The sequence below is a fragment of the Achroia grisella genome, unplaced genomic scaffold, assembly GCF_030625045.1.
Source record: "Achroia grisella isolate CSIRO2021 unplaced genomic scaffold, CSIRO_AGI_Agris_v1 utg780, whole genome shotgun sequence".
Classification (NCBI taxonomy): Eukaryota; Metazoa; Arthropoda; class Insecta; order Lepidoptera; family Pyralidae; genus Achroia; species Achroia grisella.
Genome location: NW_026713020.1, coordinates 2,274,457 through 2,302,449, shown reverse-complemented (window position 1 = coordinate 2,302,449; position 27,993 = coordinate 2,274,457). Strand labels below are relative to the sequence as shown.

The following is a 27,993-nucleotide window of genomic DNA, read 5'->3' as shown; positions in this document are numbered from 1 at the left end:
AAAATCGCTATAAAAAATAGGGGTTGATGATAGAAGGGCTAAGAAGGGTGAAAATTTAGGGTTTTATGTAGTTTAGATCATCGTCTAGATCGTTAACTTCAGTTTAGAATTTATACAAAAGTACAAACAAACATAATCATGAGTACGAATGTTTCTACAAAGCGAGGGATTAAACTTGCGATCAACAGGAGTGCGTTGGTGTGACTACCTAGACCGTCGAATATAAATACATTTGATGGCCTGGAATAATCGTAACCCATTTATTTTCCCAAAAAATACTATTATAGTATTTATAGTGACGCGAACATATTGTTTAAAGACCTATACGCATAGTTCTTCATCTTAAATATATGTATATGTATTTCTGTCTGTATAGCATATTATGTTGCAATCGGCAGCCATAATATTGGCACTTTTTCTGAAATATTTAGGAATATTTAGTCATGCATTTAGCAAAATTACAAATTTAAATCTGGTCACACCATCGTTCGGCACGTAGTGTTGAGGTGTTGATCATTTGATACGTTTTCTTGATTGTATGTCTGTCTTGTAGCCTCTTATTTTCATTTTGTGAGTGAGAATGAGATTAGAGTGGTTATTGTAATTTGAATTTACGCTACGTTTGAGTTTCCATTGAATGTTTACCGAATAAAATTAGGAATAATGCCTTTGGCCAATTCATCGGATCCCTGGCGAATGCAGAATGTCGGAGATAACACGGTACGTTTAGAAATATTGTTTGCGTAGCTAATTATTCATACGTAATTTTTGTAAAGATTTTCCCCACTTTGCTGTTATTACTCATTCTTATTATTGCATTAACCATTCGGCAGTCTCATATGTATTCGTGTATTTTTGTTATTATTTAAATGACAGTAATTTAATTGTAGGTAAGTGTGAAATAAAATAAGCTTTTTGTATGTGTAAAATATTATTCATCACATCTATGTATTCGCTTGAAGCGCAAATTATATAACTCCTGTACCTAGCTAATTTGAATTTCTTATTTTTTAAATATTATTCAAGTGCAGTATTTCATGTAAGTATATAAATAAGGGTTACTACTGGTTTTAAAAAAAAGAAAACTATTTAGTTTAAATTACTCTGCTATAGTAGTATAATTTTTTATTGTCTAAATTTATTTTTATTTTTTAGCGTGCTAACACAGGTCAGTCCGCTAAAAGTCTTCCAATGGTTGTTGAAACTTCAGCAGAGTCCCGACAAGCATCCACAGCAGAGAGTAATGATTCTAATGAAGTCAACTATGAAAGAGAAGTTGTACTTCAGGATGTTGTTAAAGAAGGGCATGATAAAGCAGACCCATCTCAATTTGAATTGCTCAAGGTTCTTGGTGAAGGTTCTTTTGGAAAAGTGTTCTTAGTAAGAAAAGTTAGTGGTGCTGATGCAGGGATTCTTTATGCAATGAAGGTAATTAATTATATTGTAATTATAATAAATAGTCAATTTACACAGTGTCTTCCAATTCAGTATGATTTTTTTACCATTGTTGAAATTGAACTATAGGAATATGTGTTGAAATTTAAGCTTGTGCAGAAATGTAAACCTGTTCTGGCTCTGATTATAATTTATTCATTTTGCTTTATAAGCTATTACAACTAATGTTATCATTACTATTACATATACATTATTACTATATACTAGGATACTCTTTTAAACCAATGAATATGTCTACATATAATAATAATAAGAATCAGTCAATATTTATATAATTCTGAACGATTTGTCATCACATATTATGAGTTGTTTTGTGAACTCATACTTATTATTTCTCTGTAAAAATATTACTGCAAGAATTTTATACAATTGTTACATTTTAGGTACTTAAAAAGGCTACATTAAAAGTAAGAGACAGAGAGCGTACAAAAATGGAGAGAAATATATTAGTTGAAATGGGTCACCCATTTATTGTAAAATTGCATTATGCATTTCAGACAGCTGGTAAATTATATTTAATATTAGATTTTCTACGTGGTGGTGACCTATTTTCTCGCCTTAGTAAAGAGGTATTGTATGCAATAAATTATTATCTATATTGTTGTTATGTATTATTAAACCTACCAACCATGTATAATAGTATAAATTGTTTTTCCTTAATTATCCAAAAATGAAATTATTAAGTTGGAGGGATTTTAATAAATATATTCTGTACCAGCTGTGCCTGTGATTTCACCTGCACTAAATTTAAATAAAAAATATTGCCTATATGTTATTCTGATGCATAAGCTATATTACTGTAAAGTTTAATTAAAATCCATTCAGTGAATCCGAGAAACATCCATGATTACACACTTTCGTGTTTATAATATTATTATGATATTATGATTCAAATCTATATACCTATTTTATTGCTATAAAGGATTATATATATTTTTAGGTAATGTTTACAGAAGAGGACGTCAAATTTTACTTAGCTGAGTTAGCATTAGCATTGGAACATGTGCACAGGTTAGGTATTATATACAGGGATCTCAAGCCAGAGAATATTTTATTAGATGCAGATGGTCACATTGCCCTTACTGACTTTGGTTTATCAAAATTGCCACCAAGCAGTGACAAAGCTTATAGCTTCTGTGGTACTGTAGAATATATGGCTCCTGAGGTTGTTAATAGAAGAGGACATACATTTGCAGCAGATTGGTGGTCTTTTGGTGTTTTAATGGTAAACATAATAATGGATATTACTTAATTTTTTTTAGTTTAATGTATTTTTATTTATTTTATGCATTATTTAGTTAAGTAATTAAATAATGAGTAAAATAAAAAAAATATAATTATTACTTAAATTTTTATCCATTTATATGTTAGATGGTAGATATAAGTATAAATACCACATTTACATTTTTTCAGTTTGAGATGCTTACCGGTAATCTACCATTTCATGGATCCACAAGACACGAAACTATGACTCAAATATTAAAGGCGAAACTTGGTATGCCATCAAATCTCAGTGAAGAAGCTCAGTCATTACTCCGTGCATTATTTAAACGGAATCCTCATAATCGGTTAGTTTAGTTTGTTAATTTATTGCCTTAGACCTCAATATCAACTCTGTAACTAAGGTTATTAATATCCTGTATTTGTCTAGATAATTAACAAATATATCTTGACCATGCAGTATAGTTAATTGTTTAAAGGGTGAATATTATAGCAGCATTTTATTAATATACTAGTTTATCTCACTCAATTAATAAATAAAATCAAGGTAAAATCACATGCTTGAACACTTTTTCAAAATCAATACTTACAAAAGTACTGATTTTGAAAAAGATTTTGATTTTCTCATAATAAAAATAAGTTGTTCTAAGAATTAATTTCTTGAATTTGGATTTTGAAATTAAGTACTTGTCATTAAAAACAGATTGGGTGCAGGCCCGAATGGCATTGAGGACATAAAACAACATGAATTTTTTGCAAACATAGAGTGGGATGCACTTTTAAGGAAAGAGGTATTAATCTTATATTTAATTAATTAAGTAACCCTATTACCTTAAAAATAATCCTTAATATATTACTCCCTATCTTATAATCTATCCATTACTTATTTGCATGTTAAATTAAAACTATATGTTCGTTTCTATGAAAAAAAAACATTTAAATTAGTTCACAGTCTGCAAAATAATTGCCAAATTTATCAACATCCTCCTTTATTTGGAATACAATATCACGTACAAATTGTAACAGCAAATCACAGTTGTAATTAATTATTTGTAACCTTTTCCAAAGGTGGTGCCACCATTTCGACCGGCTGTCTCTAGAGCTGATGATGCTTTTTACTTTGATTCTGAGTTCACATGCCGTACACCAAGAGACTCTCCGGGTGTTCCAGCATCTGCTAATGCACATGAACTCTTCAGGTATAACATCTTAGAAATTAATTAGAATCCTTAGGGCTTTGTATCTATCTATTTTACAACTACTTATCCATTTTGATGTCCTCTGTGCTGCAGTGGGTTAGCACACTGCCTTATTTTTAGTACACGCGAGTTTATATCCTTGCAGGATGTAAAGATTTATATTAATGAGTGATATTGTTTGTATTGGTCTTAGTGTTTTCTATGTATATTATATGTGTATGTATATACAAATAAAATTGTAGTAATGTAAGCATATGACTGGGACAGATAGTGATTTTATAGATAACTATTAGTTTCCGCTGCTTTTTTTGAGATATAAGGTATCCATTGTGCATCCTTATATCTCAAAAATATATCTTAATATCAATTATCATTTATATCTGTTCAGCGGTACTAACTATTAAAAGGTAAGTAGCATATTCCTAGTGATGTGAAAATTCTGAAATAATTAATGTATGTAAGAACATAGTAAATATTACAGGGACAATAGAATAGTAATTCTGACTACCAGTTTTAATCATTATTAAACTCAACTAAGAAACGTATTGAATTTAACTTTTATATTAAAATGAATAAAATTTGTAAAATAAAGTGTCAAGTCCCTATCTGCTAGTACCGTCAAAATCCGTCCATTAGCCAGAACAAACGGCATACAATGTTATAAATGAAACTGTTCATATATGTATTTACTGGAAAACTGTTAATTTAAAATTACAACCAGACATTTCAATTTTATTTATTTGTATATATCAGTTGCTCACCACATTTGCCGTTGATTCAAAACGTGTATTGACATGAGAACTAAATGACAAACTACATAGACAGATATACTCTTATGTATCTGTCTATATATACACATCATTTCCGAATTTATAATATAAATATGGATATATAATATATTACTGAATTTGAAGTTGATTCATTTCTGATTTAATAATTTATAATTACAGTTGTTCATTTACAATTTAACATAAAACAAACGTAATTATACAATCATTCATAGACAATTACGATAAGACAAGAAACTATGTGTGACACATGTTTATATTCGTCATTATACCGGTTATGTAATATACGTTACTTACGCTCATCTGTATACATTGACGTAGGTAGGTATTTTTTGCTTAAACAAATACCTACCTACATCAACGTATATGTCGTTGATAGTTGTAATAATTAGTATATTAAGGTTGAAAATTTTTATTGCTTATACAACAAATTCGCAATTTGAACAGTACATATTTTTTGAAAAATTACTGTTTATTAACATATTTTTATGACATAGCAACACAAATAGGGCAATGTTCCTGAATGTTTCAATAATTTATTTCAAATCTATTTATTGATATTTACATAAATTTTGAATTAGGTATCTGTGGGCTAATTATGTAACTTCGTTCGCAACGATTTTCGTATGTAACGTAGTGAAAATGACGTCATCTGTCAATAATGCGATTACATTGACGCCATTTGACGCTGTCAACTAGCATTGCAACGTAAACGCAACTTTACATATCGATAAAAATTATTTCTATCGAATGTCGATTTAGTAACCTCGTTGCAACGTCACGTAATCGCTATTTTGCCAAAATGACAGCGTGGAATTGAAACAGTTTTTACATTATGAGAAACAATTTAGAAGGTGTTTCTTTTGGTTACAATCTTTAAAATATCAGCATTAGCAGCATTATTTATCTTGTTTTAGGTAATTTTCAGTATTACATATATTTTTATTATATTAAATATTACGTAGAAAGTCGTGAAAAGGTTTTAAATTTATTAAAATGGGAAAATTGTCACGACTCACAACATGACATCAGTGTTGCCAATTCGATATTTTATTTTCGTCCCAAATCACATAGAATGTTGTATTAACTAGAGTAAATGTTTAATATAAAATTAGGGTTGATTATGATATTAATATAATTAAAAAACTATTTCAATGAATTCGGTGCTCTGTGAACGGAATACAACGTTTATGATGCTCTGTGATTTGTTTAAAGTAAATAAATTTATTTGTTTAAAGTTTTTACAATTATGTACAAATTTAAAAAACATGTGCCCATATCATTCTAAATTTATATGGATACCTATGTACTTACCTGGGTATCTATAGCAGAAAAGAAAATTTAATTTGTAGGTTAGATTAATATTATTAATGATTATAAATAGTTTGTATAAAATATGCTTTTATATTCAAAATTATTAACCTTATTTTTTCATTAGAATAGAATAGACTTTCTTTATTTTATTTTATTAAATGTCTATTAATAAAATTAAAATAAAAGAACAAGTGAACGCTGCAGTATATTTTGTAATTTTTGAACGCAATAATTTTTTTTTTTTTCTCTTTGGCAAGAGGCTAGCCAGCCTATTATGCAGCTATTATGCCACTAAAAACAGGAAACGAGACGGGATAATGGAAAGGAACGGGTTAAATTTTTAATATACTCGGAATTAGTGATCATGGGTTTTAAAGTTTAATGTTATTATGGGAAATAAAAGACGCAAGAGATTTATAAATTATAGGATTAGGATGAGCTAATAGGCATACAATGGATGAAGGAAAAGGAATTTCTAATGAGATGAGTGTCTCTGTAAATGAAGAACGATCGTAAGAGGAGCAGGAAAACACAATATGATTTAGATCACCCACATCTTCTCCACATTCACAAACTTGTAATAACAAGTGGTTGTTGATATTTATTGATTAAATGAATTAAATCACTTTTTTTGCTAAGTACACTTCTGTAATTCCATTGGACTACTTGGTCCATTATGGAGTAGATTTTTTAATATTTCTATAAATGGGGCAACGTGGGACGGTATTATATTAGAATTTACAAGTAAGTTGATTAATGAAATAATAACTTCTGTAATATTAGATTGACTTTCATTTTTATACTGACTGTTAAGCGCACAGCCATTAGAAGGGGAGGGCATATTAAAATCTTTTATAATATTCTCATGGGCAACTTTATCATACCCAACATAGGATGGATGAGGAGATTTAGGTTTTAAGAATACGGTTTTTTTATAAGATTGTTTAAAAGCAGTATCATTATAAGTTTTTGATTCAGATATATTTTTTAAATGTGCTGATGGCGTGGAAAGGACTTCAGCAAAAGGCTTTGTAACAGCAGGGTGCAATTTTGAGGCCTCAGCATATGAAATACAATTTTCAGCCATATATAACTTTATTTGTTTTTGTCTATTGAATTCTGGACAAGATTTGCTAGTAGAAAAATGATTTCCTGAACATAAACAGCAAAAAGCATCTTCAACATCACATGTTTCTCCTGTATGATTTTGACCACATTTAAAACAACGTGGCTTTGACCTGCATTGAATTTTAGTGTGACCATAACGACAGCAATTAAAACATTGTATAGTTGGATAAGTGTATAATTCCACTGGTAATGCATTATAACCCATGAATATTCTTTTTGGTAGTACCTGACCATCAAATGTGACTACTACTGTCTGAGAAGGTTTCCAAGTGGGAGAGCCATCAACGACAAGTTTGTAATTTAGCCGTCTTACTTTAAGTATATTGCCACAACCGATAGGAACAGAAATATTTTGTAATATTTCATCTGGACTCCAATCACTCAGAACACCTCGTACCAGACCCATACGTGTAATATTAAATGTTGGTATAAAAGCCTGTAATTTGTAATCATTTAAACTGTTATGATTAATGAATGTATTAGCATCATGATAAACTGAGAAAGATAATGCAATTTTATTTCGTCCAATGCGTTTTACACTTCCATTAATAATGTTTTTAAAATACTGTTTTTTGAGGAATTTACCAAATGTCACAGGGTGAAGTGTAGTACCGTCATTTGGAGACTTTTCTTGTCTTACTACATGAACTAAATATGGGGCATGGTCTGTGGGTTCATACATCTTCCTTGCTACTGGTTCAGAAATATTATTAATTTCATTTGTTTCTTTAGATGTGGATGGATGAGGGGGATCTAAATTTACAGATTGTGGAGTGGAAATCACTTCCGTGAGAGGTTTTTGTATTTCAATGGCATCATTTATGTCATCTGTACAGTGGCAATCTGTAATTTTATCTGAAGAATTTTTTCTTCTCCATTTATTACAACTTTTACAAAATCTTTGTAACCGACTGCGTTTTATCGATCGGTTTGAACAAGACGTATCGGTTTCCATACCCGATTCGCATGAAATTGTAACATAGTTAGATAACCGGAGGGACGAATCCCCCGGGTCGGGGGGATCGTATATAAATGAAAAAACGAAAAACTTACCAATAAAACATAACTATTTATACAAACTACAATAAACAAACTAAAAAATAGATATTAAAGAACTAAATACAGTATCACAATCACTAAATAATGAAAAATAAGTATAAAATTTAAATCAAAAGAAAAAACGCGCCCGCCAAGTTTAGCGTTTCCCGCCTTTTTTCGCAATAAAAATTGTTTCAAATCAACCAACTAGTGTATTAACCCAATAATTTAAAATGTATCCCTTTAAAGGTATAAGCTATCTAATGTACTGACTTTTTAAATTGGTCGGATTAACAATATTCCGCTGCAACTTCATAGTAGTGTTTTATCGATAGAAATGATTTATGTTGCGGTCATTCGACCTTACTTGATCGCATTTTTTAAAATGAAATTATTTTATATTGCATCACAACTTCAACAGAAACAATTTCATATCGTGTTACATAATTAGCCCACTGTTATAAGTTTCTTTTCTTAGCTCTTATGCTATACAAAATGTATCTATTAGGTTTTTCCTTGTTCTATAAATCGATTCATTCTGGTACGCTAGCTACTGCTAAAAAAAGTTTATTACTTTTAGTTTTAATAAAAGTGCATTTACAGGGGCTTCAGTTTCGTCGCACCGTGTCTACTGGATGATGATAACAATAAAACGGTCACTAATAACCAAAATCAAAATCATGTTGCACCAAACAATAAAACTTCCAGTGAAGACTTCTGGGCCGGTTTTGTCAATAGGAACAATTTTTTTGATGAATATAGGTTGGTATATTTTCTTTAACAATGGTAACGTTTTTTGATATTCTAAAGTCAAACATTTGACCTGTATGTACTATTTTTGTAATTCTAATTATTGCTTCTTTGCAGATTAATGGGAGAATTAGGTACAGGATCGTTTTCAGTAGTTCGTCTTTGTGAACATAAAACTTCTAGAGTTCAGTATGCAGTTAAGATAATGGAGAAATTACAGTATGATCCTCGAGAAGAAATAGAGATTTTACTAAGGTAAATACTCATTGTCAGCTTCTGGAGAATTTAAAACTTACGAATAATATTATTATATTATAAGTGAGCCCTGACACCGTAAACTTATCTTTATTATTATCTTATTACATAATTTAAATGTCTGCGTAGTATCTAGTCTTTGCTCGTAAAACTTATGAATATTTAATTTTTGTATTATTATTATTCAGATATAGTCAGCATCCGCATATAATTACGTTACGAGGTGTGTATGAGGAAGGTGACCGTATCCTCGCGGTTACCGAGTTATGTCGCGGTGGAGAGCTCCTGGAGCATATAACACAACGACGTTATCTTCCAGAGCATGAAACTGCACCTATACTGAGGAATGTTGTGCAAGCAATTTATTATTTGCACAGACATACAGTTGTACACAGGTGAGGTTTTGATTTAAATTCTGTAACTTGAGTAATAAAATTATGAGAAGTATGTATATAGGGTACTTTGTCTTGTAGAAAATATAGGATAACATACATTGAAGGAATAAGAGAATGGGAAATAAGCTTCATATTAAATACATTGTTAAATAAAGGAAATAGTAGGAAGGAATTTTTGGATTAATGTTTCTATTGGATATATTAATTTACATAAATATATTAAATTACAATATTGACCAAATTCCAAATCACGACCACTGGAGTCTGTAATCATGATGAGTTGCTCTATACGTACATTTATAATTGTATTTCCAAGCCTTTTAAGTCTCAATGCTCACCATCGTTGGTTATAATATAAAAATATTTCAGAGATATAAAACCATCAAATATACTATTTGCTACTGCTGAAAAGAGGCCGGAAGATATTCGTTTAGTAGACTTCGGACTGGCAAAGCAATTGCGAGCCGAGAATGGGCTACTAATGACACCGTGTTATACTGCAAACTTTGTAGCGCCCGAGGTGCTCAAACGTGCCGGATATGATGCAGCTTGTGATATTTGGAGTTTAGGTGGGTGTTAAAAAGATTTTTTACTATAATGAAGTTGTATAAAACGGTCTTTATGAAACTGCAGAACATTTATTTCACACTAAATATACAAAATGGTTGTGCATGATTTTACAATATTAGAAGAAATAGCGACAGTGAAGAAGTATTGCCATCTTAGGGTTTAATTTGGCGCTCACTCATTAAAAATGCTAGCAGTGGATTTGTAATTTCTAGACCTTTGACCACAAGTTTGGACTAACACAGATGCAAATAAATCATAATTGAAGATATTCTGAAACACGCATACCAAATGTACAGTTGTTTTAGACAAATTATATAGTAAAATCTAGTATTATGACATAAGTTTTTAAAAATATTCACACATATATAAATAAATTATATTGTATAATTATAGGAAACCTCTTGATGGTATATTAAAGTCCAGCGAATGTCGCATGAAATAACCAACAAAAAAAATGTATGCTTGCCCTGTATATTTCCTATAAACTTTATCAAGTATATCTATCTCTTGTACGCAGGTGTGCTAGCTTACATAATGCTCTCGGGTCGAACACCGTTTGCGTCAACAGGGGATGATACACCTGAGGCCATATTGGCAAGAATTGAGTCTGGGAAGGTAAGTATAGTTTTATATAATGTGCAAATAAACAAATAAAGGTACACAAGGCGGACTTGATACCTTAAGGCATAATACAATTTTACTTTGAAATTAGAAAAAGGATTTAATCTAGTTTTGGGAAACATATTGGCGTAACTTATATTTAGATATAAATTTGGTGGTGCTGTATACATCTATTTAATTAGCAACAACTATTTATATCTTCATATCTAATTCTAGTATAGCGCTGTAATTTAGCATACATATGTTGTCTTTTCATGACTACTTTGCACCTCTGGCCAGCAGATTATTAGATCATATTAACCGACAGTGACGAAAACGTGAAGTTATGAATACCATAATAGGCTAGTTGATCATCCGAAGGTGGAGTTGTCCGGCGGAGTGTGGCGCGGCGTATCGGGCGAGGCTCGCGGCTGCGTGCGCCGCATGCTGCAGCTGGAGCCGGGGCTGCGGCCGTCCGCCGCCGACCTGCTGCGGGAGCCCTGGCTCTCCAACGAGGTCGCCCGCGCGCCCCCGCTCGAGCCCCTCACTGACACAGAAGCCCCGCCGCCCGCCGCCGATCTCAGACGTGCTGTCGACCTTACTTTCCAGGTACTTATCGTTTTTCTGTACTTTCATTATCATTGTGAAGCTTGTGGAAAAGATTTGCATCATATTTTGATGATACATCTAATTGAATATATTTGAAATATCATCCATTCTCTGAAGTTAAATGAATTGGACATAGGTGTTTTCCATGAAATAGTGGTAGATCCAGCTTCCGCTTCCGCCAAGTTATTGTTCTGACTGTTATCACGTAATTTAACTTGTTTCTTTTCGTTATTTAGTGTAGGTACGATAGGATTGTCATCATCACATTTTGTGTACAAAAAACAAAACAAACTAAAGAGACAAAATAATTTTATTGAAAAGTAAAAATTTTAATAATAGCAATTTTCACCAATCCTTAACAAATTATGATTAATATCAACATCCATGAATATAGTTTCTAATGCAAACACTTAAACCTAAACTGCAATTTCAGTTTTAGTTTATGAATGGGTCTTTGTTGGATGATAAAACATTAACTTATTTTTATGTTATACAAATGGCATACAGATTCTTTGTACTAAATTACAATTTGTGCGTAAAGTATTTGGAGTATTAAAAAATTAACAAATTAAAAAAGTCAGTTAACATAGGTAATTCGTTTTATTGTTATTATTAGTTTTTATGTCTATCCCAATTGTGTAAAGTTGTTTAAAATCTATGTACCAATTGTAATATTTTTAGCTACGCTGACTTTAAATTTTCAATATAAGTAGATATATTCCAAGCAGTTGTAGTATAAATATATATTTTTTGACTGTTTAATTTCAGGCGATGACATCATCGCCATTGACTCCACAAGTGTTGGGTCCAGTTTCGCAGTCGACGCTTGCGCAGCGTCGCAGCAAACCACAACGACGATACCCGCCTACGCAGCTTTAGACGTCAGTCCAGGTATACGAACAAATGACTTGTTAGTGACCACTAGCTATGGACGTAACACATATGAAAACATAATATCAGTCATTCGACGCAAGACATTTAGACAAGTCAATGTTTGAAATTGATGCTATTTTGAAGCAGGCGTCAAATGAACAAAATTTTTTACACAATGCCAGGTTTTTTACGAAATTGAATTTGTAATGACGAAGAATAATCATGGTACTTCAATCCTGTAGCATAATTTAGTTAATAATATATTGCTTTATTAAAGAAGATCAACGTTATAGAACATTCCATCTACAATTATTTATTTACATCGTATATACAAAATGTACTAGTTCAAAGTGTTAGAAAATGTTATAATATTGAATAAATAAAATTTGTCTTCCTTCAAAACGCGTACATTTTAAGCAAGATAACTATATATTTTTATATTTTTCTTTCCCACCTATTTAAGTTTATAGTCTTTCTGTGCCATTCATCAATATGATCCTAAATTATAAGATTAAAAACTCGAAAGCTTTATAATCTGTCACTTTAAATGTTGCTCTAAGTAACTGTACTTTAATATACATATGTTTATTTTTATACAGTATTAATCACCTGCATAAAATTGTTTGTTATCATTATTTTTATTGTGTTTTACATTATTATTTTTAGGACAAGATGTTGTTCATATTTTTGTAAGACAGTATCCATTAGAAGTAAGTATTAATATTGATGGTAAATACTATAGCAGTGATTAGTATTTTCGCTTTGAATAAAATCGTGGTATGAAGATTTCGTTTTGTCTAATACAAGACAAAACGAATCTACAGTCTGTATATCGCGTAGATTAAGGTTTAAATAGTAAAAAAATATTAATTGCATTTTATATCAGCAACTGTACAAGTTACGTACATGTAGTGTAACAGGAATATATGTCAATATTAATCTATTTACGTTCAATTATTGCCATATCAAAAAGGCCTAATTAATACACGCGGTCCATACATAATATTAGTGTTCTGTTACCTAAGACTTATAGTATCTTTAAGACTTATTGTAAACTCTTATTAGATCAAAATTCTTGCTGTCCAATCACATGTAATTTTGTATAGGTTTGCAGTACGAAACCTGTAATAAAAAAGTATTATTTCTTTCCTCTTTGGTATGAGATCAATATAATTGAGACAAAGAAAAAAATACTGCATTATGAAGAATTTGATTATTTCTTTTAAGATTGAATTCGAATGTACTTAAGTAATATTTTCTTAATACATATATACACAATATCTCTAAGTCGAAATTTTATCCTGCACTGTTTTGTAATTTAGACTTAAATTAATCGTAATTAACTTTTAAATATACCTGTTATTTTTTAAAACTACAAATCGTTATGAACTTATATTCTATGCCAGCATGACGATTTGCCCAACTTGAACACTATAGGTCCATAATATGAGTCTATCGGAATTTTTCAAATAGTAAATGTATTTTTCTAAAAGTTTTGGAAAAATAGAGACTCTTTATTTGTCATATTAGCGAACATTCTGCTGTTCTTTAAATTTTAAATAAATACTAATTATGAAGCTCTTTCGACGAAAATGTAATTTTTGAATATGGCTAGAAAAATATATTTAATTATACATTATGATTATGAATATAAAAATATCTACACCATCTAAACTATAATCACAAATGGAATAAGTATGTAGGCATCGATACTTACATTATCATTTGTGGCAGTGGGCGAACATACGTAATCCGGGTGACGACGACGACTTTCTAGGATTGTAAAAATAGCATAGAAACCAGTTCATACCTTGAATCTTTGCAACTAACATCATTTTAAATGGTATTATATAAATTATATTACATTCATTTGATGAATCAATCAATCAATCAATCAATTTGAATTTTGATTCCTTATTTTCTTGTAATACATCAGTTCTTTTAGAAACTAAATCAAAGTTACTAGATTTAAGAATAAAATAATTAAAATAGTATTATATTTCAGTTTTGTATCATTAATCTTGACGAAGAGCTCTATAGTTTTCAATTAACTAGAATTGAAAGTCTGTGGGTCGACTAAAATACGAAGTTCCGTTTTCTTAAAATGACTCGAATTTGGTAATATCATATCGTCATTATGTTTTTAAAAAGGTAATTTTTCATGCCACTATTATTTATGTAAAACTTCTCACACATTTGTCGAATAAAGAATGATAAGTGTGTGATAAAGCTAATTGATAGCAGTACTTGGTGCAAAAAAATTACAATGTACAAAGTGCTCTAAGTATAGACTTTGTATGTCTAAAAATAAATATTATAAAATATTTTAATCAGAATATATTTTTTATTAATAGTCTTTGTTTCAAACAAAAATAAGCATAGTTTAATTGTACAATGAAGAATATAGAAAGAAATATAGTAAACTAACCACCTTCGAATATCTCTGCACTCCCTAAGGTTGGCTGGTAGAGAATGCTATTAGAATTAAGCCCGCCTATTGTAGAAAAATTTCAATAAAGTTTAAATAAATACAATAAGCTTTCTGGAGATAGTAAATAATATATTTGTGTACGAGTTAAATCTGGTAGGTACTGATTAATTGTACTTGGTTCATTATCTGCTATTTTTAGTATAGGCACAGGCAATATAACTTTTTTAATTCAACAACTTGTGATTCGTATTTCGCCCATTACGATAATTTTTTAACGGAAATCATGTAAGTACAATGTGTAATTAAACTATTATAACTTAAGTACTTAATTAGCTACTTAACACAGTTACCACGAATTGACTACATAAGGGATTTGGCCCTTTTAAAAATTATGCAATAAGTAAAACGTCAACTCCGGCTCGAACACAAATATATTTCTATTTTTAATGAATGCTACATTTGTTCTTTGAACTAAAAGTTTACCTAACAAAAATGACAAAACGTTTTATACTTTTGGTGGTTTATTATTATCCGGAGCCATTAATCAAGACTACGACTATAGTATCCAAAATATTTTGTTACCTATAAAAAGTTTAATCGATTATCGGAGAATTCACGATTGAATTCTCCGGTATAAAAATATAAAGCTAAAAGATAACAAAAAAAAATTATAATTTCTCTACATTATTATTCAAATCTTATTTATATGTAATAAGTTTAATAAATAATTTGTAAATAACTTTCAAATAATAATTATAATTAATATTTTTATTTAAGTCTTAAGTATACTGATGCTGTTGGAATTTAATTCCTCTGCCAAAGATATATTTTAGTCAGAAATATAAATGTAAACCTTGTCTTTTCTGTAAGAACCTATTATTATTTTTGTATTCTCATAATATTTTTGTACAAATGAATTATATTACAATTTATCAATTGAAGGAATTGAATTTAAATAAAATAATATCTAATACAAAATAGTGGTAAGATTGGAAATTATTAATTTATACCTGTATGAAATATGTATGTACATTGTATTTAAATTGTACTAAAATGGAAAATATGTCATTGCTATTAGAAATAAGTTGACATTAATACCATTCTGCTGCTGTAAGTTTCAAAGCATCAATAATAACTTTAAATAATAATAGCTTTCAAGAGTAATGCAATCCGCTAGTCAAATATTGGCCTATGTTTAATACTTATAGGAACTTATTTATATAGATAGAATATGCAAAAGTTAGAAACTTAACTAAATTACGATACTTTTTATTAGTACATGTTTAAAATATCTGTTTAGGATTTTGGACAACATTAATCCAATAAGTGACATTTGTTCATTAAGTTACGATCAGACATGGCCCCACAAATAATTTAATAACATGTTTCTGTATAGTCATTAAACTGCAAATTTTGTATTCTAAACTATAAACACATAGGCTAATAAGTGACAGCCACTGATAATAAATTTATTAATCACAAACACACGTAGAGTCTCTTGCATTCTTTAATATATATCTCCTTTTGTACCTTGTCACAATAATATATACACTATTACATTAGTTAGTGTTTGGAACTGTCAATATTGTTACTATTACAAAGTATTATAAGGTATTTAGTATATACTCATCAAATATGTAACTGTACACCGTTGTGAAGTATGTAAACTTTTGTTTTGATTGTCATTTAAAAATATTTCATTTTAGCTTTAAAAATAATTAAATATGTATATATTATTGAGGTTGATGCATTTTTAATATGATGTTAATTGAAGTAAAAGGTACAATATATATATATAATAATTACATTAAATTTAATATTATTATATATATTAGGTTTACCATTTTACTTGCCTTGATAATATGTTGGTTTTTGCATTACTTCAGACTATCATCATATACTATTTTCTCATAATTTTTCATCATAATAAATTAATTGTAGAAATATGTAATAGTGCAGATGTGTACCCTTTTACTCATCAACAGTACAAAATCTTTTATTATAGTGTGTGATGATCACGTTCTGTAGAATAAATTCTAATAATTTAGAGCTTTAGATATTATAATTATATAAGATTTATAACGAGCACTATTACTTGATGCATTCTGTAGATCATTTTGCTTAAAAATAAATAGTATTTTCTTAGGTTAGCTAACATAATAACACTATCACTTTATACAGAGTTGGCTCAATTTGTCACAATTAAATGACAAATAATAATTCTTTAGTGTCTAGAGTGTTTGTTCACGGTGAACAGAGTTTACTCACACATTTGTTATTTAATTATAAAGGAATATTTTCATACTGATTCGTGAGTTGGTGGTGTGTTAATATACATAGATAGTGTTTTCTATGAGAAATTGAAGAACTTTACATATATTTGTAGGAAATTATGCTATTGTGAGCTGTGAATATGACCACAATGTCAGATTGAGTATAAAAATGCTTCAAGTGGTCTCAAAGTTAATGTTGCATTGTCACATCCTTCTATTTTTCTATCTCTGAAATAGAAATATAATTTCTAATAGTATATAATTACTATCAGAAAGTTGTTATTTAAGGAAATTAATTGTGTTAATTGACATAATGTAACTAATATATTGTTGACATTGCTTAAAACTTGTTTCATTTGACATATTAGCTACTAAGGCACCTACTAGAAACCGTCTTGGATGTGTTTGTAGACAACTGACCACTTTGGGATAGACAAAAACTTATTTCTAAAAACATAAATCTATAAAAAGATATAAAAAAATCTCATCTGAAAATTATAAAGCGGGGTAAACTACCTACCGGGTAGCCAAACAAGGTTTGTCGTAAAGATTTACTACTGTTAGAATATAATGTTTTGTTAAGTGGCATAAAACTACCACACAAACAAAATCACGACAATATTATTTCTATTAAACGAAAGTATTGATACAAAGCCAATAGGTGTGGAGTTGTCAACTTGATATTCTCAAATTTCAGCTGTTCTTTGTGTTATAGGCTTTGTATGTATGTAGTAATCTAGACAATTTTATATTTTTACCTAGATAGGGCAGGATCTCAGCTCATAAGTAAGCGATGGTTTTTATCAGCTCAGAATAGTATGTACTTTCCAAAGGGGTTATTCGTTTATGTATAAGTGGACTACGACTTCATAGCATGTGTAGTAGTTTCCTCATCTTGGCAAAACCTGCAAATCTTTCTTAAGCACATGCTTGAATCTACAATGTATCTATTTATTTTGCAGTGTCCAGTAAGGGTCCTAGATATATGATACATTTATTGTATTTACCCAAAGGATCAATATATTTTTACATTAGTATCAGAACTAATGGAATGTACTAATCCTGGCATTTTCTGCCAATGAATTAGTGCTTCCTGTTTAGTTGTTTATGAGATGTCCAAGTTTTATGCATGAGGTTCACCTCAGAAAGTTCAGGGCCCTGTTGAGCAGATTTTGCCTCTAATATTCTGTATTTTCATTCAGTCATTTCAGTTAAGGCTTAGAGTGATTGTTAGTTATTAGATATATTATCAAAACTTCAATGACTTAAAGTTATAGAATGCAATAATAGAGTTGTGATTGTAAAATAAATTAAATTCAAGTTTTTTTTAATGAATTCATTTTATTTTTCAAAATATGCATTTGTATATTTTATTTCTATTTTACACTAACACTTTTTAGTGTTGGAGCTGTAACTGCCCCTTTTCCAGGCACAATTAATGGGTTGTCTTTGTAACAGGCAACTTTGTCATCATTAGTTTTCAAGTCTGGTGCACATGTCTCAAATATTTTTTTCTTTGGATTGAGTTGAGCTTCTGGCTCTCTGGGATACCCTTCACATATGACAAGGTCTCCTGGGATTGCTTCACTTGGAGGAATTAAAACTTCAACTTTATCTGGAGATGAGGCACACATAACCATGCCCTCTGATGTTATTCCTCTCATCTGAAATTAAAATTGCAAATATGTGTATAAATAACACTCAATTTAGTGTGATATTAATTACAATTGACCTTCAAATTTTAGAGAATAAACTTTCAGACTGACGCACATTCTTATATACTTACCTTGACAGGCTTTAGATTACATAGCACCATAACAATACGGTTTTGCATTTCCTCTATTGGCACATGATTTACTAAACCAGATACAACCGTTCTAGGCTTCCCTTCACCACAGTCTATTTTTTCTACATAAAGACTATCTGCATCTGGATGTTTATTTATATCTATGATTTTTCCAATTCTAAAATCTAATTTTCGTACATCTACTACAGTACTATTGATCTCATTTGAATTTTCTTTTAACTTTTTAGCAGGCTCCTTTTCTTTCTTTTTATTCTCCTTCTGGATTTGTTCTTTTTGAACATCAGTTTTCAGTGGTGGTGCATCTAATGCTTTTGTAATAATTTTTCCAGGAATTGGATACTGATTCTTACCATTCATAATTTCAAGTCGGATTAATTCATTCCTTGCTTGTTGTACTTTAACTGACAAAGTTTCATTTTCAAAAGTAAGATGTTTAATTTTCTCCTGCACTTTGATTTTCTTCACCTCTTCTAACTGAAATACAATTTAAAAATTAGACATTTAAACGGTAGAATTTAAAAATATATACTTATTATAAAATCGTACTTTCTGTCGCAAGTCAATAATTTTTTTGTCAGCTACTTCGGCATTGTTAATTAATTTGAAAACAACTCTTTGAGACATATTTCTATACAAAATATGTGTAATCATAGAAATAGAAAACTTTAGGAACTATTGTATATATTATAATAAGAAATAGTTTCTTCGATAAACGATAACCTCAAAGTTATAAAGTAATATAAAGAAAAAACAATATTGACAACTGGACTATGACCACAGATCTTATTTATTAAAGATAAAAATATTTGTTTATTCTATGCTCACAGATCTGTAGTCATAATTCATTTCAGGCAACACTGGTAAAAAGAAAAATTAATATGGCCGTTGGAACGGCGTCATAAATAGTTTCTGACGTTGTTTATATTTTTGCACAATTACCAAGTGTGTATTTATCAAATTGCAGTATTGCGTCTGTTGAGATTATCATGTAAATGGAGTAATCATTGTGTAAATGGTCTAGTGGAGTAATGTATTAGAAATTATTACCAAAAAGGATGTCAAACACAGTCGGCTCATCGGGCCCTGCTCCCGGCAAAATACGTGGACCTGGCAGACCACCGAAACGTACGTGTACCTGGTGTGCTGAGAGTAAAACTCCGCTAAAATATGTTTTGCCTACAGAAAACGGTAAAAAAGAGTTCTGTTCAGAAACATGTCTATCTGAGTTTAGACAGGCGTACAGTAAAGGCGCCTGCTTGCATTGTGACAATGTTATAAGAGGCAATGCTCCGTCAAGTAGTAAGAATTTTTGTTCAACTTATTGTTTGAATAAATATCAAAAGAAGAACGAGAAACGGACTACTTCGCCGCAATCTGGAAATGGAGCAAATGGTTCAGAAAATCATTCCAATAATAATTCCGCTGGATCATATTATGATATTTATCAAGCTTTCGATTGGAATGAGTATATGAAGGAAACAAATAGTGTGCCGGCTCCACAAGATTGTTTCAAACAGGCACTGTTACCTCCAGTGAATGATTTCAAAGTGAATATGAAATTGGAGGCACTTGATCCGCGAAACTTGACCTCAACTTGCATAGCTACAGTAGTTGGTGTTTTAGGCCCTCGTCTCAGGTTGAGACTTGACGGTAGTGATAATAAAAATGACTTTTGGCGGCTTGTTGATGCTGGTGACATTCATCCTATTGGTCACTGTGAAAAGAATGATGGCATGTTACAACCACCACTAGGATTTCGTATGAATGCTAGTAGTTGGCCTATGTTTTTGCTCAAAACACTGAATGGTGCTGAAATGGCGCCTGCACAAGTATTCCAGGAGGAACCACTAACTCCAAAAGCAAATTGCTTTATGGTTGGTCAGAAGTTAGAGGCTGTTGACAAGAAAAACCCACAGTTAATTTGTTGTGCTACAGTCGGAGCAGTGAAAAATGACCAGATTCATGTGACTTTTGATGGTTGGCGTGGTGCTTTTGACTACTGGTGCAAGTATGATTCAAGAGATATATTTCCTGTGGGATGGTGTGCTAGGGCAGGCCATCCTTTACAACCCCCAGGCCAAAAAAGTGCTACAGCACCTTCTAGGTGGGTTTTCTTTTAATGGTTTAATTGCATATAATCTAGAAATGTATAGCAGATATAATAAAATGAGATTTATGTAGTCTTAAAAAGGTATAAGTTATTATAATTTATAAAAAAACTAGTTACCCACCCCGCTTTGCACAGGTTTATATATATACATATAAACCTTCCTCTTGAGTCACTCTATCTATTAAGAAAAAACACTTCAAAAACTGTTGCATAGTTTTAAAGTTTTAAACATACATAGGGACAGATAGCGACAGCAACTTTGTTTTATACTATGTAAAGATTAATTCCATTTTTCGTTTTCAAGTTGTAATTATAGTAAAAAATCTTGACATATCTGTTTGAAAGAAGGGACTGATCTTCAAAAAGGAGAACAATAAATTAGTATTATTTTCTGTTTTATTATGTTACATAATATATCTACAAATGGTTAAATAATTTTTCATTTCCGAACCAGAGTGTGCTTCTTTATTGCTATCATGCTAAATTGGTTATAATTAAAATTAGAATTCATTCCAAAATTTATGTTATCTACTCTAGAAAGTTATTAGAAGGATAATGATTAATTTCAGATTTAAGTTACGGCCTAGTGGGATTCCTAATCCAGCATTACCTGAAGGTGGATCAACTGGCAATAGCAATTCTACTTCACCAACATCAACACCACTGACAGTTGTCCGTTTACGAATACGCAGTAATTGTTCTGGAGGTAGCAGTTCATTGCCCAGTACAATTACTGGTATAGGTCCTTCTGGAGCTGCTGAATCCCTTGCAAAAGAGTTGATCAGTGTACATCCTGATCCACAGAGGTTAACAAGGGCAATACTTACAGCATCTAGTAGTTATTCCAATATAACTAATGTACAGGTGAAGAATTTCATAACTTTTTGTTTTTGTAATAAAGTAAATTTTAAAATTATCAATTAAAGCACTATTAATTTATAGATTTGAAGATAATAGCTATTTAGGAATCATAATCATACAGTCTAGAAGCTTTTTAGTTACTGTAATCAATAATTATTTTTTATTTGTGAATGATTTTTGCTAATACATTATTATTAACATCTTGTTTAATTACATATTTATCATATTATAATATGCTTATGGTAATAAATTTTGTATGATGTGTGTGCTGTAATTAACTGTAACTGTTACTGTAATTGTACTAGTACTACAATGACATCAGTCCCACTCAGTACATATGACCATGTTGAGGTATGTTTAGCTATATTTGATATATTGGTAATAGAAATTCTATGAACATATATTTTCCAGGTTTCATCAGATTCTAAAAATTATTCTGTAAAGGTACCAAATGAACTAACTAATGATGAACTAAAGAGTTGGCTTAAAGCCATATGTAGTAGTGTTGGATGCTGTACAGGAATGATAGAGATAGACACAGGAGAGGTTGCAGGTCGACCTTGTACTTTATGTGGTGAATCCACTTCAAATATTGTGTCATCTGGTGTTAAGAGGCCTAAAATTGTAAGTAATGAATTTTAAATATGTCTGTCTTCAATCCTTGTTCACACGAATGAAAGCGTGCTGTGTATTATCCCTGAATATAATATGTCCATCAGCCAAGTAAAAATAAATACAAATCTATTAAACATGTTATTCAACTAACTGAGTAATATCTAAACATTCAAATACTTACTTTTTTTTTTATAAATATAACTAGGGACCAGTTCCGGGTGGATGTTTAGTAAAGTTTTCTAAACTCTAAAGTTTTCATCCATTCTCATCTTCATACACATCCTTTTGAATCACTATCTATTGATAACTAATTAGAATCTGTTGTGTAATTTAAAAGATATAAGTGAACAGGCAGCGCCGGCATCTTTGTTTTATACTATGTAAAGACTAGAAATTATTGAACAATTTTGTTTTGATTAAATTTCTGCACTATGCAAATATTTGATAAAAGAAAATTAAAGATAAAAGCATATATTAATATTATATTTTTCAGCATTTGTTAATAAATATGTTATGCTTTGTTTTGTTTGTATTAAAGATCCAAAAAATATATGGATTTCAGGAAGATACAAACAGCAGTAATCTCAATGGTACAGGCGAGTCATCAGCCGGCGATGGGCCTGGGGGCGGAGGTGGGGGTAGCAAAATGGCAAGAGTGTCGCCCGAGCGACCCGAGCCGGCTTCCTCCACTACGGGCGCTCCGCCGCCGCCGTCTCCAGCGTCACCGCCCGCCGAATGGTCCGTTGAGGACGTCATAGGATTCATAGCCGCCGCAGACCAGGCACTAGCAGCCCATGCGGACTTGTTTAGGAAACATGTAAGTACTAAATGGTAGCAATATTAACAATAGCTATGTTCTAGTTAGTACATTAATTAATAATAGTAAATTGGATCAAGCCTTTTGCTTCATCCACAACGAAGTTACCCGTGTAACTTTCATGTGGATGTTGTGGGTTAAAAATGGCTTGAGTTATTTCAACAAAAGGATAACGCCTACAGGAACCTTGTTCCTGATTTATTGTTTAAAAGAAGTTACAATTTGGGACAATGTTAATAGTTACCAATTTTTAAGCTACTAGTATAAAAATATGAGTGTTACTGTGGACTGGATTACTATTAATAATTACTATAACTTAACCAATTAATAAATACCAAAAGAAACTTTCGGGCTAGGCAAGTGTTCCTGCTGCATATATTTCATGAAAGTGATATATTTTATAATTTTCTGTTACAGGAAATAGATGGCAAGGCACTTCTACTTCTGAACTCTGATATGATGATGAAGTATATGGGTTTAAAATTAGGACCTGCATTAAAAATTTGTAATTTAGTTTCGAAAATAAAAAATCGACGACATTATAGTACCTAGGTACGCGTTTATAGATTTAAAGTTAATTTGCTCTTAGAGTCTGAAACTATAAGTTTCTTTTTTTTCATAGTATGTATTAAGTATTTTATTGCATTTGAATTTATAAAGCTACATTTCTGTATCACGGATTGTAAAGGTTTCTTTACTAGAATCTCAAAGAAATTTAAGTTTATTGCATAATAACTCAAACAATATCCTCTATATATATCTTTAATTTATTATTACTGTATTTTCTTATTGAATATCATACAGTAACTAGTTTGTTTCATTTATAAAATATTTTGCTTTATCAGTATTTCTTATTCAAAAGTTATAGCTGATTAAAAAAAACTTATTATTCAGGGGTGGAAATATATCAGTAAATTTAAGGTTTTATCAATGATTGATGCTTCTTGGCGTTTCTGGTGGCCCTTGGCTAAGCCTACTTGAGTCTGTAATAAAATTGATTAGAAGTTCCTCAACTTACGAACGACGGTAGTAACAAACACTGGGGTTGATTTTTTAATGAATTTGGTAACAATTTTTGTCGGAAAGAGATTGAAGTTGTTAATAGTTTTTTGAACTCTGCATTTTCCTGTAGGTAAAATAGGTCTAACTGTAAAATAAGTCGTCATCCCAAAACTATTAATTTAAATGTGGTTCACTTTAGAATTATTAATTGTTACACAATCACGTCCTTGACATAATTTTTATAGTTAAATTTAATATTAGGCAATGAAACAAAATTAAGCACACTAATAGATATATACTTGAGAATCTCTTTCTTACGATTTCCCCGTATTATAAACTAAAGTTGAACTTTTTCTAAACATTTTTATGCGTCTACGGAACGATATTACGAGTGTCATTAAGATATTCGACTAAAACGAATTCTTTCATTCCGTGAACATAGATATTTTATATAATATAATAATAACGTTACCTGTTCTGGGTACTGCCGTCTTTCAGTTAACGTTCCTATATTATTTTTTTTATCTACAATATAAAAGTATGAAACGTTCGATTTTCCATAACAAACAGAGGCTTAACTGAAAACTCAGTGAATGTCACAAAATTAGCCGTACAGTTCTACACTTTTACTTGCAATTCAATTCCTTTGTGTTAATGAATAACATAGTCATATTAAATGAGTTATAATGCATTTAATGTAGAAAGTGCTCATTTTGTTGTCATTAAATTTAGTTGATCTTACGGGCTGTATTAGATTTGTCATTAAGTAATTGTATATATATTTAACATTTAATATTATTATTGGCTAGTCGTACGCGAAGTTATGCCTGAACGATAAGTACATAATACAAACTTCCAAAATCAATAGAGTGTACAGATATTCTATAGTAGATTAGGTCTAGTGCCTTTCAATAATTAGGTGTACTTAAAATGTCCCAAATATATCGAAAAGAATCCCTCGAGGACACCAATAAAGGTAGCTGTGATTTTATGTGTATGCTGAGAATAATAATCTCTATTGTTAATGAGACTACATATATAGCAGATGATTATGTAATTTTTATACTGACCCAATATTCCAAATGTATTGTTTTAAATTCAAATATCTTTAATCCTCTAAGTTCCTTTTGATGTCTGTATGAAAGGTGAGCTACAAAAGTATTTTATTTGTAATTCTGTCTAATGTTATAAATATTTAATTTTAATTTGCCATTGTCAAATTTTATAATGTTAACATTTCATCATGTGATATTGTCGATGTTATTTGTTATCGTGATAAATAATATTAATAGTAATAATATTAAAATGTGTTGATTAATTAAAGTGATTTATATCTTAAGTTTTTCATGACATGAGTAGTTATTAAGTACGGATGTTAAGAATTGCTTATTTTGTTTATGTAAATAAATAAATGACAGTATGGGTTTGGATTGTGAAATGGAACATATTGGTTTATTTCATCACAGTTGAAACTGTATACTGTTTTAGATTTTAAATACATGTTTGTAATATACTTATGGCAAAACAAATATTATTTATAATTTACAAAGAATCCGCTAATAATTTGAAATTACACAAAAATGTGTATAAGTTGTATATACGATATAGAAATGCGTGAAAGAACATGATTTCACTATATAAAACTATTATTTTATTACTGTAGAATTTAATTATTGTATGTACATAGGCAGATTCATAAATAATTAATTTGACAAAAATGTATAAAAATAAATAAAACGCAAATTCATATTCTGTTTTTTAATATAAAATCTACATTTTGTAATATCCAACGAACAGGGTGTCTTCAATAATCTTATTTTACAGAGGTCTATCATCGCAAAGACTGAACACAATTTTTCATACCAAACTAGGTATCCAGGGATTTCCTCCATTGCATTCCTCAGCAATGGAGACCCAAAATAGTCCAAGTATGTATCTTTCACAAAGTCACACATTCAAACGGAATTTTTTGAACATAGATTTTCCACAAATAAAACAAAAACTATCAGGACTTTTTAAACGCGATCTCCTGAGGAAGATCTAATGAAATTTATACAGAAACTAGTTTGCTTACACCGTTGTTGATAGAAATTATCGACTACTCATGCTAATTCAGATGCCCTGTATCGCACTAACCACAGCTGCTACAAAAAATCTGAGGGTTTGAGGAAGATTCGAATTCAGTACACCCAAATTAATAATTTCAGTAGAAAAATCTCATACAACAAAAAACAAGGTAATTTTTTTTGTCCTGTGTAATATATAGTAGTATCAACAAGAGCGAATACTATATTAGTACATAGATAATTACTGAATCGCCGTGGTCCAGTAGTTTACTATACGATATACGCCTAAGCCTGTGAGAGTTCGATAATGGACGATACCAAAAATTTTTGTTTATATTTCGAATTGAATCTGAGATGGTATTCCTCCTTTGAAACGTTTTATTCTAATATGTGGATGTATTGTATTCAAACAACGAAATGTGGGTATATCGTGTACAGTACTTTGACAGTTGTGTTAACAACACAAATTGCTTAGCCCCCTTACCTTACCCCTTCTGATATTTTTTTATTCTTACATTTATTTAGGGACCTTTATCATAATATGATAATGCCAGTCCCTATCTCTTCTGATATACTTGACGGTCTTAATGGTATAATAAAGAAGAATATAACAATACAAACTACCTGGCTTTGTATATCTTGCAATATTTTTTAACAACGAATAAACTATTTCTATTGTAATCCGATGTTACATTGTGTACTGTGCATAGATATTACTGTAATATTTCCTTATCTGTGGTATTAACCCACACTACTTTGCAGTAGGTGTTTATTTATTTATATAACTTCAATGCACAAAATACCAAGGTAAAAGTACATATGGCGGACTTAACGCTTTACGGCATTTTCTACCAGTCTACCACAGGCTGTGCAGAGAAAAATTGTTTATCTAGATATACTTTTAATATGTTACGCTGTCTGCCTCCATATACCTATTGAATTCCTCAGTGTCTGAAATTTATATGAATAGCAAATACAAATAAAGAAATACCTTAAGTAGCTATGTCATAAATTAGATTAGCGCCCGTCTTAAATTTGTCTGACAAATAAATTACCTAATTACATAGATAAGTAACATTGTTCTTCATTTCTTAATTGTTAAGTATTAAAATCTACAGAAGATTATGTAATACTATCTAAAGGGGTTGGATTACACACTTAAGTATCTACATCGGCGGCAGTTTGTTAGTAATAACACATAAGGTAAGGAACTACACGTAAAAAAAAATTCCTTTGGAAACCATCGTGGTTAAATCCTTATTATTTTAGACGTTCACGCTAATTAACTTCCGTCATGTTTATCTCTTCGTTTTCCACTATTATCCAGTCTGCTTGTACGTATTGTTAGCGAAGGAAGGTTCACTTCTCCACTCCACTAAAAAAATACTACTAGTAGATAATCATCATATCAGTAAAAGTCAGCAGATATGTTATTCGTATGGTACTTACTTTGACCTAAGAAAGTGACGTCCGAGCCTCTTCTTATAAGAGGATTTTATCATTATCTCGCGGCCTTTACATTGACATATCACTCGATAAAACAAGATCTCATATTTAGTTATATGAAATATGATATTGAAAAAGATCAATTTGTTCTAAAAGACTTATCTTGTTCTACAAAATATATCAACGAGACCTAACAAAATTAGAATAACATTAACATGGGAGTTCTCTCTATCGATTGCGCAAACAGTAGGTAATTCAAATTCGTTTAGTTTTGTTTAGTTCAGTTTTCAATTACCTATATAAAAAGTCTCTTGAATTGCAGAACACCACTTTTTGGCAGTCGGTTGAAAAGAGAGTGGCGCAGGCGCAG

The 27,993-nt window shown here is 30.5% G+C and overlaps 3 protein-coding genes across 4 annotated transcripts; 2 read left to right on the top strand and 1 right to left on the bottom strand.

Annotated features, from left to right (window-relative positions):
* The first annotated feature begins 506 nt into the window (after positions 1 to 506).
* LOC131850992 (ribosomal protein S6 kinase 2 beta) lies at positions 507 to 13,347 on the top strand. The gene is made up of 14 exons (XM_059201414.1): positions 507 to 720; positions 1,156 to 1,428; positions 1,839 to 2,024; positions 2,396 to 2,680; positions 2,869 to 3,023; positions 3,380 to 3,467; positions 3,745 to 3,875; positions 8,747 to 8,905; positions 9,011 to 9,148; positions 9,337 to 9,543; positions 9,913 to 10,112; positions 10,631 to 10,728; positions 11,095 to 11,322; positions 12,091 to 13,347. The coding sequence occupies exons 1-14, from the start codon at positions 664 to 666 to the stop codon at positions 12,199 to 12,201; spliced, it is 2,316 nt and encodes a 771-aa protein (XP_059057397.1). The 5' UTR covers positions 507 to 663; the 3' UTR covers positions 12,202 to 13,347.
* Positions 13,348 to 18,236: 4,889 nt separating this feature from the next.
* LOC131851078 (aminoacyl tRNA synthase complex-interacting multifunctional protein 1) lies at positions 18,237 to 19,458 on the bottom strand. The gene is made up of 3 exons (XM_059201507.1): positions 19,253 to 19,458; positions 18,686 to 19,180; positions 18,237 to 18,563 (listed from the first exon to the last, which is right to left on the bottom strand). Exons 1-3 carry the CDS (start codon positions 19,355 to 19,357, stop codon positions 18,276 to 18,278), a joined length of 888 nt encoding a protein of 295 aa, XP_059057490.1. The 5' UTR covers positions 19,358 to 19,458; the 3' UTR covers positions 18,237 to 18,275.
* A 134-nt stretch (positions 19,459 to 19,592) lies between these two features.
* On the top strand, positions 19,593 to 25,554 carry LOC131850907 (polycomb protein Scm). Of its 2 annotated transcripts, none has more exons than XM_059201302.1 (5): positions 19,593 to 20,810; positions 21,386 to 21,680; positions 22,089 to 22,301; positions 22,855 to 23,109; positions 23,527 to 25,554. In XM_059201302.1, the coding sequence occupies exons 1-5, from the start codon at positions 19,762 to 19,764 to the stop codon at positions 23,659 to 23,661; spliced, it is 1,947 nt and encodes a 648-aa protein (XP_059057285.1). In that variant the 5' UTR covers positions 19,593 to 19,761; the 3' UTR covers positions 23,662 to 25,554. The 2 variants fall into 2 exon arrangements, with proteins under 2 accessions (XP_059057285.1, XP_059057284.1); XM_059201301.1 differs by having other exon boundaries at positions 22,831 to 23,109.
* Positions 25,555 to 27,993: the final 2,439 nt, after the last annotated feature.

Excerpts from the sequence above, each read along its gene's own strand:
- LOC131850992 (XM_059201414.1), top strand. The coding sequence starts at position 664 with ATGCCTTTGGCCAATTCATCGGATCCCTGGCGAATGCAGAATGTCGGA. Across the intron at positions 2,025-2,395 it reads TTTCTCGCCTTAGTAAAGAG|GTAATGTTTACAGAAGAGGA; the intron begins GTATTGTATGCA and ends ATATATTTTTAG. Across the intron at positions 3,024-3,379 it reads AAACGGAATCCTCATAATCG|ATTGGGTGCAGGCCCGAATG; the intron begins GTTAGTTTAGTT and ends CATTAAAAACAG.
- LOC131850907 (XM_059201301.1), top strand. The coding sequence starts at position 19,762 with ATGTCAAACACAGTCGGCTCATCGGGCCCTGCTCCCGGCAAAATACGT. Across the intron at positions 22,302-22,830 it reads GTGTTAAGAGGCCTAAAATT|ATCCAAAAAATATATGGATT; the intron begins GTAAGTAATGAA and ends TTTGTATTAAAG. Across the intron at positions 23,110-23,526 it reads CGGACTTGTTTAGGAAACAT|GAAATAGATGGCAAGGCACT; the intron begins GTAAGTACTAAA and ends TTTCTGTTACAG.
- LOC131851078 (XM_059201507.1), bottom strand. The coding sequence starts at position 19,357 with ATGATTACACATATTTTGTATAGAAATATGTCTCAAAGAGTTGTTTTC. Across the intron at positions 19,181-19,252 it reads TTATTGACTTGCGACAGAAA|TTAGAAGAGGTGAAGAAAAT; the intron begins GTACGATTTTAT and ends ATTGTATTTCAG. Across the intron at positions 18,564-18,685 it reads GTAATCTAAAGCCTGTCAAG|ATGAGAGGAATAACATCAGA; the intron begins GTAAGTATATAA and ends TTTTAATTTCAG.